The sequence below is a fragment of the Falco rusticolus genome, chromosome 3, assembly GCF_015220075.1.
Source record: "Falco rusticolus isolate bFalRus1 chromosome 3, bFalRus1.pri, whole genome shotgun sequence".
Taxonomy (NCBI): Eukaryota; Metazoa; Chordata; class Aves; order Falconiformes; family Falconidae; genus Falco; species Falco rusticolus.
Window position 1 is genome coordinate 117,774,465 of NC_051189.1, and position 14,098 is coordinate 117,788,562.

The 14,098-nt window shown below is 60.2% G+C and overlaps 1 protein-coding gene across 1 annotated transcript in view; it reads right to left on the reverse strand.

The window, feature by feature from the left end:
- Positions 1–210: 210 nt before the first annotated feature.
- COL8A2 (collagen type VIII alpha 2 chain) overlaps positions 211–14,098 on the reverse strand; it is a 31,161-nt gene continuing 17,273 nt past the window's right edge. Inside the window, 14 exon segments of the mRNA XM_037381890.1 lie at positions 211–245; positions 248–650; positions 652–721; positions 723–774; positions 777–887; positions 890–937; positions 940–1,095; positions 1,098–1,174; positions 1,176–1,256; positions 1,258–1,589; positions 1,591–1,707; positions 1,709–1,756; positions 1,758–2,110; positions 7,598–7,780. Of these exon segments, the coding sequence (XP_037237787.1) occupies positions 211–245; positions 248–650; positions 652–721; positions 723–774; positions 777–887; positions 890–937; positions 940–1,095; positions 1,098–1,174; positions 1,176–1,256; positions 1,258–1,589; positions 1,591–1,707; positions 1,709–1,756; positions 1,758–2,110; positions 7,598–7,763 (2,049 nt within the window). The 5' untranslated portion in view covers positions 7,764–7,780.

The following is a 14,098-nucleotide window of genomic DNA, read 5'->3' on the forward strand; positions in this document are numbered from 1 at the left end:
CAAAAAAGATTGATATGTGTCTCCTTTCCAATTACCCTCTTGACTCGTGGATCAAACAGCTTGAAGCAAGGTCCCACGACAACGGCTTGCGCGTTCTCCCAGTGATTTTTCTTTTTTGTATTAATTTTAAAAACTTTTTTATCAAAAAAAAAAAAAAAAAAAGACAGTTTATGGCTAAAGTGGGTGAAAAGGAAACATGCCCAGCAGCCGTTATGTGGGGCAAAGCAGGAACCCAGAGAAGGAGAGTGGATGTATTCCGTGGAGTACAACCCGTTGGCCTGGTCCGAGGGCATTTGTACCCAGACTTGGTCATTCTCCTTGAGTTCAAGCACGGCACTGCCCGAGGCCTGGTCCAGGTAGCCCTTTTTGTACTCGTCGTAGGTGTAGGTGGCAGGCACGTTGTTCTTATAAAGCGCCACCCAAACGTTAGTCCCTTTGACGTGCACGTGGTAGGCAAAGTAGTAGATGCCGGATACGGGGCAGGTGAATATCCCGGTGACTGGGTTGTAGCCGTTGTGCCCATTATACAAAGTCCGGTCAAACTTGACCGGCATGCCCGAGGCTGGGAAGGGGGAGGTGAGGATGGCGGTGAAGGCTGGTGCGATCCGGGCAGAGAGCTCTCCTCGGCCGTACTGCGGCTTCCCTGCTTGCCGTTCCCCAGCACGGCCCCTCCACGCCTCCGTCCGGCAGGTGCAGCCCCGCGATGCCCGTCTCGTCGAACACCCGGGCGCTCCGGCGGACCGGGTGGCCCTGGCGGCCCTGGTGGCCCGTTCACCCCGGCGTTCCTGGCATTCCTGGTGGGCCGATGGGTCCGGCCATGCCAGGCTCGCCAGCCTTCCCCTCACCAGGAACCCCTGGGAGCCCAGGCTCTCCTTTCAGCCCTGGTAACCCTGAGGCCCCATGGGACCCGCGGGTCCTTGCAAGCCCGGGATGCCCGAGGGCCCCTCAGCCCCGGCTGCCCTGGGATCCCACCGTCCCCTTTCGGCCAGGCCCCCCGTTAACCCCGGCACCCTGGGAGGCCAATGAACCCTGGTTCTCTTTGGGGCCTGTTGGGGGGGGGTCCCAGTGACCCAGGCAGGCCCCTTTCTCCCGGCACCCCGGCTTCCCTGCGAAGCCATTGGGGCCCTGGTCGCCACGCATCCCTGGCATCCCGGGGGGGCCACTCGGCCCCACGTCCCTTTGGAGCCAGGCAGCCCGTGCTTGCCCGCAGGCCCATGGACCCCGGCGGGCCTGGCGGCCCGATGTGCCAGGGCCCGGTCGCCCGGCTCACCATCAATGCCAGGCCCCCTTGTCGCCGATGGCTCCCGGCACCCCCGGCTGCCCGCGGTCCCCTTAAGGCCGGGCAAGCCCGGCTTCCCATAGCCCGTCGGGCCTGGCAGGCCAGGGAGGCCGCGGATCCCGGGCTCCCCTTTCGGTCCCATGGGGCCCTGTATCCCTGGCACCCCCGCAGCGCCTGGCACCCCTATCCCGTCGAGGCCGGGGGGCCCGCGGGGCCCCATGGGGCCAGGCCCCCGTTGACACCAGGCCCACCCGGAGGGCCATGTCACCCTCTCCCCCGGTGCACCCGGCAGGCCATCGAGGCCGGGTTTTACCAACGCCGACAGGCCCTGGGGGCCCCGCTGGGGCCGGGAGGGGCCCCCGTTCCCTCGGGGCCCCGGTAAACCCTGGCTTCCCCACGCCATTTTCACCCTTCATCCCTCGCTCCCCGCGGGGACCCTGGCTCTCCCTTTGGGCCAGGCTCGCCACGAAAGCCGGGCAGGGCAGGGCACCCTGCTGGGCCCGAGCTTCCCATTGACCGAGATGCCGGCTGGCCCCGGCAGCCCCGGGGGGCCAGGCAGTCCTCTCGGCCCTTGCTCTCCTCGCATGCCGGGCTCACCCTTGGCACCAGGCATCCCTTTCATACCCGCCTTGCCGGGGAGTCCTGGGATGCCGGGTTTCCCAATGCCAGAGAAGCCGGGGGGGCCAGCAGGCCCAGGCTGGCCGTGCATTCCTGGCTTCCCCGTGCCCGGCTTGCCCGGGTAGCCGGGGGGCCCTGGGGGTCCGCGTGGGCCAGGCTTCCCCGGTGGTCCTGGCTCCCCTTTGAGGTCCATCGGCAGTAGCGGCGGCATGTCTGTGGAGAGAGGAGACATGGAGCTTTAGTGGGGCCGGTGGACGGAGGAGCGTGCCTGGTGTGTGATGCCCTCAGGGTGTTAAATCCAGGGGCTTCGGCACTGCTGGGGTCTCTGCTTGCAGGAGCGCCCTTCTCTAGACATGGTTTGATTTAAACATGGCCACGGTGGCTTTCTGGGCCACCGCATCAGCAGGAGTGTCTTGAGGCAAGACCTTGGCCGGAATCCAGGGTACTAATCCAGGCCTTACTCCATCCATCCCTCCAGAGAGGGTGTCAACAAGACCAGCAATTGCCGTCGGCTCTGGCAGTGTTGCTTTGTGATGACCTGCTGTGAGGTTTTTTTAGGAGCTGGATTCAAACCTCCCACTGCCTCACTTCCCAGCGGCCTTGAAAGCACCGTGGGATTCAGTCGCTCCTGCCTGGGCTCAGCCGAGAGGATGGTGACGGAGCAAGCCAAGGCTGAGGATAATCCCTCCACCCCATCCTGCGAGTCCAGGGCCTCAGGAGACCTTTAATCCTTTTGGATTAAAAAGAAAACTCTTGGACATGTACTTGAGAGACTGAAGAGGTGATTCATGTATGGGTTAAGACATGCCCCCAGTGCTCACTGGCTCAGCTCCCGTGTCCAGCAAGGCAGAGAAAAACTCAGCAAAAAGAAAAAAAGCGCTGAGGATGGAGGAAAAGCCAATAGCTGCAAGGGAAATGCAACCTCGGTTATGTCCAAATGAGTCAGCCCAGCTGGGAATAGGCCGTAACCACTTGACATTTAAAGAATTTATAGAGGTCTTTTGCAAACGGATATAAGAAAGAAACTAATGGGCTGAGAGACTACAAAGCCGAGGAGAGCCAGATTACATGCCCACCGCAGCTCAGTACTTAAAGCACAGGCGTAAGCATAAATAACTCCTTGAGGCCGGCCCAGGCAGGGTGTTGCTTCCCACGTGACACCGGGAACGGGCGAGAAAGAATAAATCTGACAAACTCTTTTTTGGGAAGCTTGAAATGAAGGAAACACTTGGCAGTCGCATGTACATGGGACTGTGATGAAAAATGCAAAAGGCAGAGCAAAGGGCCTTGACATCCCGGGCAATTTTTAACTAAATCTGCCTGAGGTAGATCCTTCCAATTGGGAACAGATCTGCACAGGCAAGTTCCCGGCATGGGAATGAGTCCCGTCTGGGATGGGGGCAGAACAGAGGGCTGCGTGCCCCAGCATGGCACTGAGGAGGAGGTGGGGGGTCCGACCCCGAGGTCTGCCAGAGTGGCCCCCAGCCGGGGCATTCAGCGAGCTGAGCCGGGCCTTGGGAGCACGGACACCCAGAGCACCAGGATCCGCCAACACGGAGATTTTCTCAGTCAACGGGAAAAGATTAGCGGAGATTTGAGACACGTGAAAAGAATAACTGTGGCGGCAGCAGGCACCGTTCCCGGTGCATCGGAGGTGGCTCTACCTTTCCTAAGCACAGCAATTAGCCCAGGCCATTTCCAAACCTGGTGCCTGCTTGTTTTTCTTTTGGTAATGGAAACATTTTCAGAGCTTATCTATATATCAAAGCCTGGCCCGCAGCCTAGGCTGTAATAGAGGTCACTTGGCTGTCTTGATTACGGAAATACTTGTCTGTCATGACACTGCCACTAGATTTCTGCAAATCTCCTGCTCCTCACCCCAGAAAACGGTGTGGGAAAGAAGACAAGGGAGATGTGAAGTGTTGCACTGAAGTGGATTTCTGGGGTTTGAATTCTGGAAAAAATTTTCTCCAGAAAATTATTTCAATGTGTTTTCTGTCATCCCGCCCCCCCTTTTTTTTTTCTTCTTGCAATGGTTTGTAAAGAATTAGTTTTCTAGGTCATTTTGCATGGAATCAGAACAAGGATCTACAGCTGAGCCCAAGAAGGAAGGAAAAAGAAACACACTCTCACACAACGCAGTGAAGAGAAACGCCAGGCGAGAGCTGCCAACTTGCAGGCGGCCAAAAAAGCAGACGGGAAAACCAAACCGGGGACGTTAGCGGAGAGAAACTGGGACATGGCAGCCGCAGCGGTATCCAATTTCAAAAGCCCATGTCTTACCACAGACGCATGTCTCAGAGCTCTGCATTTCACAGCAGCAGCATGGGGTTATGTGTTCCCCTCGAAGCATGAACAAAAGCTGCCATGAATGCTAATGCAAAGAGCCAGCTGGGGCAGCGGGAAGGGGAAGGAGCAGGCACAGCCCCTGCGAGCTCCTGCTTGGGCACCACAGAGCTTTCCACCTCCCGAGGAGCATGGACGCGTCCAGACAGATCCTGCAGCCACTCCGGAGCTGCCTTCGTCCCGGTAAGAACCCCTGCACGCCTGGAGGAGGGACCTGGCAGCATGGACTGGCCAGCAAAGGAATAATGCAGCAGGATGGGAAGTGGTTCCCAGCCACGAGCAGTCAGCAGCGGGTCTGGCCAGCGCGGCCGGATGACACCGCAGGAAGGAGAGGTTGGCTGCTCCATGGCAGGGCCACGCCGAGCTCCTGGTTCCAGTGCTGCTGCCAAGCCCTGTCTCGTGAGAGTGAGTTTCACAGGCTCATAGGGACATTGCCTGGGACCAGTGTTCCTGCATCTGTCATCCCATCCCTCTGTTACTGCAGCTCTTGTTGCAGCGGGTGCCCTGAGCCGTGCGGGGAGGCTCAGCACAGCACAGCACCAAGCCCAGCCACAGCCCTGACAGGTGGAGCTGCCGTGCAAGGGGATGGCGGTGAGATGGGAGCAGACTGCAGAGAGGAGCATGGAAGTGGCAAGGTTTCCACGTCGGCAGGAGCTAAGGGAAAGGACCTCTTGGCCGCATGCATCAAGCAACAGCCCCACAGGGACTGCAGGATTGAGTCCCTTTAACAGCAGCGGGACCTGTGGGCCACTGGCTCTGGGGACACCGTGTAGCAGCAGCCCAGGCGCTGCCCAGCACCTGCCTGCTCCCACCTCCTGGGCAGCTCAGCCCTGAAGTCCTTGACTCTCCATGGAGCTTGCCATCGCCTGGGGAGGTGAAAAGTGCTCCTTTACCTTTGCAGCTGAGGCCACTGCCCCGAGGTGAACATTCTGTGCGGTGGCTAGAGGGGAATATTCTGCTTGCCTGGCGTAAGCCCCTGCCCCGGGCATCACCTGTGCTGTATCGCTGCCCCGAGGTGGGGTACCACTGCCTTGGCTCCCCACGTGCATGGGGAAATGCCGAGCTCCCTGAGCCCTGGCCAGCACCCAGCAGTGGGTTTACCTGTCTGCAAGCTGCACAGACACGGTTTTAACCAAGCCAGAATAAAACCCAACTGTGCAAATACCTGCTGAAATGCTTTTAGTGTTTTAGCATTTCGCAGCATCTCCTGCCCAGAGCTGCCTCCGTGCTCCTGGGGAGTCTATTTTTGGGTCAGAAAAGGTGTCTGGTACCCTGAGGAAACCAGCCCTGCCTCTCACTGGATGGCACCCGCAAGCCTGCATTGCCCCCCGGGTCTGGCCTGGGCCCCCAGGTGGGGGTCACAGCTCAGGGGGGCCCACAGAGCTCCCCATCGGCTTGGGGGTAACCTGCTGGGGCACGGCACGGCCCTGCGCCATCGCGGCGAGTCAGCTGAGCTCCCTGAGCAGGGCAGAAGGCCAGCAGGGATTTTCCTTGCCAAATGAGAGGTTAAGCAGAGATGGGAGCTCGGTGGGATCCAGGAGGCACCAGCTTCCCCAGCAGCCTCCGTGCAGCCCCCTTGCCTGCATCTCCCTGCCCGTTTTCTCTTTCCCAGGGGTTTTAGGAGAGTAATGTCCAGGGGACTCCCGTGCTCTGTCCTGCCTCATTGTCCCCTCTAACCCGTGCCTGGTGTCACCTGCCAAAGCTCGCACCCAAATCACACCTCGCAAGCAGCCCGGGGTGCTCACTCCTCTCTCCGCCACAGTTAGCAGGCAGCGCAAGCCGCTCCAGTGTATAGGAAGAAAAGGAAAAAAGAAGGAAAAGCAGCGGGGAGATATTTGAATCCAGTCCCACCAGCAGCTGAAACGTTCCTGCGCTACGCTAGAAGGTTTTGTCTCTGGCTGGGATTCAGGGAGCAGCTTTACAACAGCTGGGAAGGGGGCAGGGAGGTGAGGGGGCTCAGAGCATGCTTCAGCTCCAGGTTTTGCTGTGTGTTTTCTGACATATGTGCTGAGCTGAACTCCTGATAAGCCATTCAGCCCAGCAGTAAATCAGCCACCGGCAGCCAAGCCTTCTCCAGTTTCTCCTCGCAGAGCCAAGACTTCAGCTCCCCGGAGGGTCTGGGTCTGTGTGAACCCAAGGCGGGGGCTCTGGCAGCTCTTCCCAAGGGCCAAGCACTGACCTGGTGGGTGCGGGCACCGGAGCCCCAGCACTGCCCCATCCCGCCGGCTGGCCCCGGAGAGCGCGTGGGGAACTGCTGTGTTTGGCATGCAGGAAAAGGCTCGGACCTTCCCCTCCATCTCGTCTTGAGCCGAAGGTACCGTGCTGCTGCCCGGGGTGCAGCGGGGGTTGTGGGCACCTCGGGCAGGTGCTGGGGGCTCGCTGGGCAGAGGGATGCCCCGATGAGCCGAGACGTGCCAGAGAAACTCAATCCCACTCAACAGGTGTGGTGTTTGCAAAGACCCCAAGTTCCTGAGCAGTTCCCCAGGGGGTGTGCAATTAACACATGCTAATGACCCTCCTGCTGTGGGGCACAGTGGGCCCACCTGTGCCTTCTAACCTCTGGCACCCGTGGCCAGGGCTGGGTATAAAATGAGCCCTGGGCTGGCCCACGGGACTCCAGCGAGGGCAGGGGCTCCGGGCTGGAAGCGGCACGGGAGGCTCGGCTGCGCGGCACTGTGACCTCGGTGCCTCTGCCCCTCTCTGCTGGCACACGTGCCTCGGCGGGGAGCGATTTAACACGTGTGGAGTTCCTGGTCGCTGCTGTCTGAGGAGGAAATGTCTCTGCCCTGCTCTTCCCTCGCTAGGCTGGCTCTCGGCTCCGGCCCTGGCTCTCTTTTCTTTCCCAGCTGGTGCAAAACACAGCCAGGGAAAACGGAATAGGTGGAGGAGTGGAAAAAGCCTTGCTGGGATGGCTCATGTTTAACAGCAGTGAGAGGGAGAGATGGCGAGTGCCAGGACTCCCGTCCCTGAGCTGTGCCCCAAAGCTACCGGCAAGGATGCGGGATGGGGGCAGAAGCGTGTGGGTCCCCTCTGAGCGCCGGCTCCCGGATGGAGGGACCCCGGGGTGCTCACCCAGCCCAAGAGGCTCTGCTGAGCCTCTGTGCCCATCCTTGTCCTTCTGCACGGGGTTAAGGAGACCTGAATGGCCCCTCTGTGCTTGGCCAAAGATGCCTTGGACAGCAGCACCCTCAGCCATGCCATGCTGCTCCCCGGGGGCACCGGCCCCGGGGGTGAGGGGACGATGAGTGCCTGGTGGCTGCTGGATGCTACGGCCCCATCCTGCTGTGCCAGCAGGTGTCCCAGGCAGCTGTGGCCCCATGTCCTCCCCGCTGTCCCGCAGAGCGCATCCCTTACCCAGGTACTGCCCTTTGCCTTCACGGAAGGGGGGTCCCAGGGGTCCCTTCACCATGGGCTGCATGTACTTCACTTGGGCATAGCCCGCCACGCCGCCTCCCGCTGCCGAGCGAAGGCCGACCACCATCACCACGACCAGCAGCAGCGTCACAGCGTCCGACAGCATCCTGCTCCCCACTGCTCCTGCAGACAAAGCAACAGTGAGAGCGGGCACCTGCAAGCCCTGTTCGCACCCTCTGTCACACAAGGATCAGCTGGGAACCTGGGAAGGATCCTGGCAGGAGCAGGACTGCCTTGAAATTGCCTTTTTCTGAACCACACGTGCCCTGAACGCGTTACCCTTCCCAACATGTGCCGGCTGGGAGATGCACAATAAACACACAGTTTATGAGCAATAACTAACGACGAGCACCCAGCAGAGCCTTTCAGAGCCTGCCCCGGTACTTGTTTGCCTGGGGTTATTTCCATATCAGGCTTGTCTTACATCTTTTTAACGTATAGAAGAGGAGGGGAAAAAAAGGCAGGGTGAAACCCACAGCCCACGGAGCCCTGCATTGCTGTCACATCTCTCGAGCGAGCAGGGTCTCCTCTAACAAAAGCCACGTCTGCTCTGGCTGTGGCTCCCGTGGGCTGCCACTGCCTGTCCCGGGAGCAGCTGGGTGGGTGCCGCATCTCCCAAACGGGTGCTGCGTCTCCCAGTGGGTGCTGGACCAAACCCACAGTGTTGCAGCCTGAGACTCGCTGCATTTGTGGCTCAACTGCAGCACTTTGGGAGCTCGCTTGGAGGGTGAGGGTTAGAGCCCTCAACTGGGAAAGCCCAGGGGAGGGCTGCGGCACTTGGGAGCAGCAGCTTCTGCCTCAAGTGCCTGTTTATTTAAAATAAACATTCTCTATAAATACACCTTTCCTCTAGCAACTTTTTTCTCTGCCAGCTCCATGCGCGGAGCTGCAAACGGATTGATTTGCAAAGAACATTTATTTTTGCAAGCTTAAATAACACGTGATGCCAAAGAGCTTTGCTGGTTTTCCTCCTTCTTGCAATAATTGACCCGTGGTGGTTATTAATGAGAATTAAGCTCTCTGCCTCTCCTGCCGGGGAGCAGGGGCAGGGCTGCTATGCGTTGGGATTTGATTGGAATTTCCTGAATCACTTTTGCTGAAGCAGCATTGGGAAAAAAAAAAAAAAAAAAAAAAAAAAGCTGCAGCCTGGAGAAAAAAAACACACCCCCAAAACCCCCTAAATTAAAACAAAATTTAAGCAAAGGGTGGGGGGAGCCCTGGCGGGGGATTGTTCCTGATGCTACAAGTGCTTGGCCGGTCTCCAGTGATGAGGCAGCCTTGACCGCTGCTCTCCTGCCTGGTAAAAGCCCATGGAACTGGGTCCCTTGTGCTCCCTGCGCAGTGCCCAGGGCTGGAGGGGACAGGGACAGCTCTGCCACTGCTGGCACAGTGGAGCCCGGCCCCTGCGGGGATGCAGGTGGCCATGGCAGATGCTGGGAGAGGAGCTCTGCTCTGCCCATCCTGCCGGAGCCAGCGGGACTGGTGCTGTGCCATACCCACCGCAGCACCCGCGGGGTGGGGGTCACGGCCAGGCTCCAGCCCTGCTGTGGCTTGGGTGGGCACAGCCAGGGACACGCGTGACAGCCACCACCAGCCTCCTTGGCGGCACGGAGAGGGCCTTGCCGGCGTTATTGTTTTTCTGTCTTCGGGGTCGAGAAGAGGAACGCTTATTTTTATGAAGCATTATTTTACAAGGATTTGTTTAAGGGAAAAAGAATCCCATTTTAAGGGATTGCAGCTGTAAAAATACAGTTTCTGCTAAATAAAAGAGGAGAACAAACCCCTGAATCAGCTATTTATTTGTTTTCCTTACCTGGTATGACCCCTGTGCCTCCACCTCTAACACCCTCCCTTCCCTGCTCTCTCTTCTCCCACCTGGGCTTTATTCACCCCTGCTCCTCCCCTCCACGGGGGTCCTCCCAGGATGCTGAAATGAGCCCCCGCTAGGGAAGCAGCACCCTGGGGTGGCCCAGCCCCTCGCTGCTGGGTGCCACGGCGCGCTCGCCGACGTCCCCCTGTCCTTCTGTGAGACCTCAGCCCTTGGAGAGACACAGGACTGGGGGAAACCGGAGCCGGGGGGAGGGGAAAGGGAGGACAAGGTGATCCAGCTGCTTTGGCTCCGACCGTGGGTTTGCAGCGCGCCAGACGCGAAACCAAGTCCCGCTGCTCCGCGCCGAGGTGGCCGTCTGCAACCCGGCGTCTCCAGACACGGGCTTAGCTCCTGCACGTTCTCCCTTGGTCCAGACGGATCATTCCACCTGCCCCCGCTCTCCCAAGGGGCTGTGGGAGCAATGGGGGGGGGGCCTGGCCTGACACCTCCAGGCACGTGTCTCTGTCCCTCAAGGAAAAGGGGTCTCTGGTGCGTTGCCATCCCCCACGGCAGTGCCCGGCACCGGGGCAGGAGGCCTCCCATTACCCGGGCTCTCCAGGCGGTGATTTAATAAGAATAAAATGGAAACATCTGGAGTCTCACATGATGGATAAAGTGTGCACGACGTGTCTGTGAAGAGGCTCTTTCATGCCTGAAATCTCCTGCGTTATGAAATGATAATTAATCACCACGAGCAGCCGTGCAACATTCTCGTCTCCCAGGGCAGGTTGCAAACGTCGGCTGGTTCATGGTGCAGATGGGGTCACTGTGCCCCTGATGGCTTCGCCCAGGTTTCGGTGCCACTCCAGTACAGCCAGCAGAAATCCCAGGAGGAGCCACTTTTTTCCCTCCTGGAGCAGGGGAGATGCTTTGGGGGCTCTGGAGCGCAGCCCCTCGCAGCCCCAGCGCTGCAGGACAGGGCTCACCATGCTCTGCTGCCGGGGCACCATGGCCAACCACGCTGCCACCCTTTGGAGACGGCACCAGCCCCCCTGGCACGGTCCAGTAGTTCAACCACAACTGCTCCTGGCGGAAAAGGCAAGCCCAGCAGGAGCAGCTAAGCCAGGAGAGTTCACGCAGGGGGAGCGCACCAGGGGTCCAGCAACGCGGTGCTGCTCCCCCAGGGATGCTGGAACAGGGATGGGGCTCGGCTGCTTGGCTCCAGGGGGAGTGGGGGCCCGACCCAGCTACAGCTGGTGCGGCGGCGCGGCACGGAGACCCCTGGCATGGCTTCAGAGCGCGCCGCCGCCGTGCTAACTGTGCAAGTGTCTGCTCCCCTGGCAGTCGGTGAGTAGACGTGTTAAAAACCCCTGGCACGCAATGAAAGCTCCAGGAAAAGGAAAAAAAAATCTCACACTTAAAGCATGAGAAAGGAGACAAGAAATGTCACCTTGTTCTCGCAGGAGCGCAGGGGCTCAGGCAGCTGGAGCTTGTGCCACCCCCAGCACTCCAGAAACACTCTGTGGCTTGTGCTACTCAGCCCGGCGCGCTCCCGGCACGCTGCCCCTGGCCCTTCCCAGTGGAAGGGGGCTGCTGCCGCCCCCCCCGTCCCCCTCTCCCTGCAGCATCCATGTCAACGCTCCCAGACACCCACAGACCCAGGGGACTTTCCTGCGAGCAACACGGCCGCGCGCTTCCCCGTGCACACAACCAGGGGCTTGTTCGCTGCAGCTGATTTATGGCTCCTGTTATTTAAATATTAATTATGGGCCTGGCAGGCAGGCACCGCGCCTGCGCCCTTCAAGGCTAATTATTTTTTAAGTCAATATATGTGATCCACAGGGGATCTGCGATTGCAATTGAAGGTCAGTAAAATGGAGAACTTGTTTAAACCTGGCAGTAAAAGCATGATCTGCGCGGGGCACGGCGCGCCGCTCGCTGGCCCTGGCCCTGCATCAAACCCAGCGCCACGCCAGCCCCCATGGAGGGTTGCTGGGGCACAGGGATGAGCCAGGATGGGACCTTCGGTGCGTTTCAACCATGCGCCCAGGCTCACTGGTGTGGCCCTATCCCTGTCCTGATCCCCATGCCGAGCACGGGGGCATGGGTACCACTTCTGCAAATTGTGGCAGGAGCTCACCCCGGGCTGCTGGCGAGTGGTGGGGAGCACCTCACGCACTCCCCCGGCGCGGGTGGACACTGCAAAGAGAAAGCACCGAGAAAGCAGCCGGCGTGTGTGGGTGGGCTGGAGCAGCGCGGGTTTGGACGCCGCCATGTCCCATCGAGCCACTCCATCCTCCGGTCATTTACAATAAAAAATAAAGCAGGGAGGTTTTCCAAACCCAACACGGGGCTGGACTGACTCCAGCGGGAGGTGGATGATTTGGTTTGCACTACACATGCTTTAAAAATAATAATAAAATGAGTCAAAAACAAAAAGTGAGCTATTGAAACAGAGAGCGAGCACGTTGTTTCCGTAGGCCGGGCTGCGAAAGCCAAAGGCATCAGGCAGCAGCTCGGCAGAGCAGCGCCGGGGCGCGGGGAGAGGCTTGGCACAAGCTGGTCCTTAAATGCATGAACCTGATCTGATCCAAAAGCTGCTGTACGCGCCGCACAGACCCGGAGCCTCGCCCACCCGTCAGCCCAGGGAACAAGAAAACATTTTCCTTGACGCAAAAAAACCCCATCCACCCCACCCCATCTGCAGCAGCCTCCTGCCACCCCTGCAGCACCCGCGCCTGGCCCCGGCGCAGAGCAGGCTGGGCATGGCACAGAATAGCACGGCATGGCATGGCACGGCACAGCATCCCATGGCATGGCACAGCACAGCATGGCACAGCATGGCACGGCACGGCATGGCACAGCACCACACAGCATGGCATGGCACAGCATGGCATGGCACGGCACGGCACGGAACGGCACAGCACTGCCCTGCAGCACAGCCCCGTGGTGCCTCCAGCCCAGCTTGCAGTGGGTGGTGGCTGTGTCCATCCATACTGCTCTGGTCCAGGCAGGGGTTGCAGCCAAATTATCTCCGATGCGGGGGGGGGGGGGGGGGGGGGCTCCGTGCTAATTAACTCCTGCGGCGTTTGCAACTACTGCGGAGGCGGTCAGGGCGGAGGGCTGAAGGAGAGGCCACGGGCTGAGCTGCTCTGGGTAGCCACCAGCCCGCTGGCATGTGTGAAACTCGGGGCACCCGTGGCCGTGCCAGGGCGCAGGAGAGGAGCTGGCCTTGGGGGGCTGCAGCGGGGGAGCTGCTGCGGCAGGAGGAACCCGGGGATGGGTGTAGGACACAAGGCAGACACACGCAACCTGGCTGGCAGGCAGCTGCTGGAAGAGCTCGCTGCAAAACCCAGCTGGGTGTTTCTCCCTGTCCTGACTCACCTCCTGACACGCCTGAGCCATCTGCCATATGCAGGATCTGCACCCTGCCCCACCGCGCTGGCCGGGCGATGCCCCGCGCTGCTGGCACTTGGGCCATAGCAGGGGCCTGTGTGGTGCACGCTGCCCACGCTGCACACTGCCCGTGGTGCACGGTACCTGTGGTGCACGCTGCCAGCAGTGCACGCTGCCTGGTGCACGCTGCCCACAGCGCACGCTGCCCAGCTGCCTGCGCTGCATGCTGACCAGTCCACGCTGCCCACGGTGCACGCTGCCCAGTGCACACTTCCCGGTGCACGCGGCCCACAGTGCACGCTGCCCACAGTGCACGCTGCCCGGTGCACACTGCCCGGTGCACGCTGCCCACAGTGCACGCTGCCCAGTGAACACTGCCCGGTGCACGCTGCCCCGTGCATGCTGCGCACAGTGAACGCTGCCGGGTGCATGCTGCCCATGGTGCACATTACCCGGAGCCAAGGAGCACGGGGTCCGGCGGTGGTGCTGACAACAGGGTCGGTGCTGCCACTTGATCCTGAAGCCGCTGGGTCAGGGATCAGCTAAGGCGGATTAATGACCCTCCACGTGTGTGTGCCGGGAGCACAGCAAGGCGTGAGCCTGCCGCAGGTCACAGCTCAGGGCTTAATCCCTCACCTCCAGCTGTCAAAACTCCTCCGCTGAGCGTGGGGGACCCGGCTGATCACTGCCGACGTGCCTGGCCACGGCTGGAGCCGAGAGTGCCCGTGGGGATGAAGCCATCCCTCGGGAATGGGGAATGGCGGGCACCATGGCATTTGGAGACCTAGACAGAGACCTCTGGGTCCGTGCTGGCTTGGACCCGGCTCTGGGTAGAAAATCCTGGCTCGAAGCCACAGAAATGCCGGGTTCTGCCTGGGGCATGAGGCTCGGCCCAGTTCACCGCATCCCTGGGGTGCCGTGGTCCCTTTGCCAAAATACAGCTGGGATATTCCCCCGGACACACATGGAGGCGAGTGAGACCCAAGGGACGTGTCCCCCCACTCGCCCCGGCCCTGACGGAGGGTTTCTGCACCACAAACTCCCCAGTGCTGTCCTCCCCCCCACCCCACCCCGCCAGCCCCAGCTCCACCGAAATACCAGACTGTGCACAGCATTAATAGCAGGGTTGCCTGCCAGGTGCATAGTTTGACCAGTCGGATCACACATGCCAAACCACAGGTATTTTATGAGACGTTTCCTGTTATGAAGACATTTTTGTGGGGATTCATTTTTTT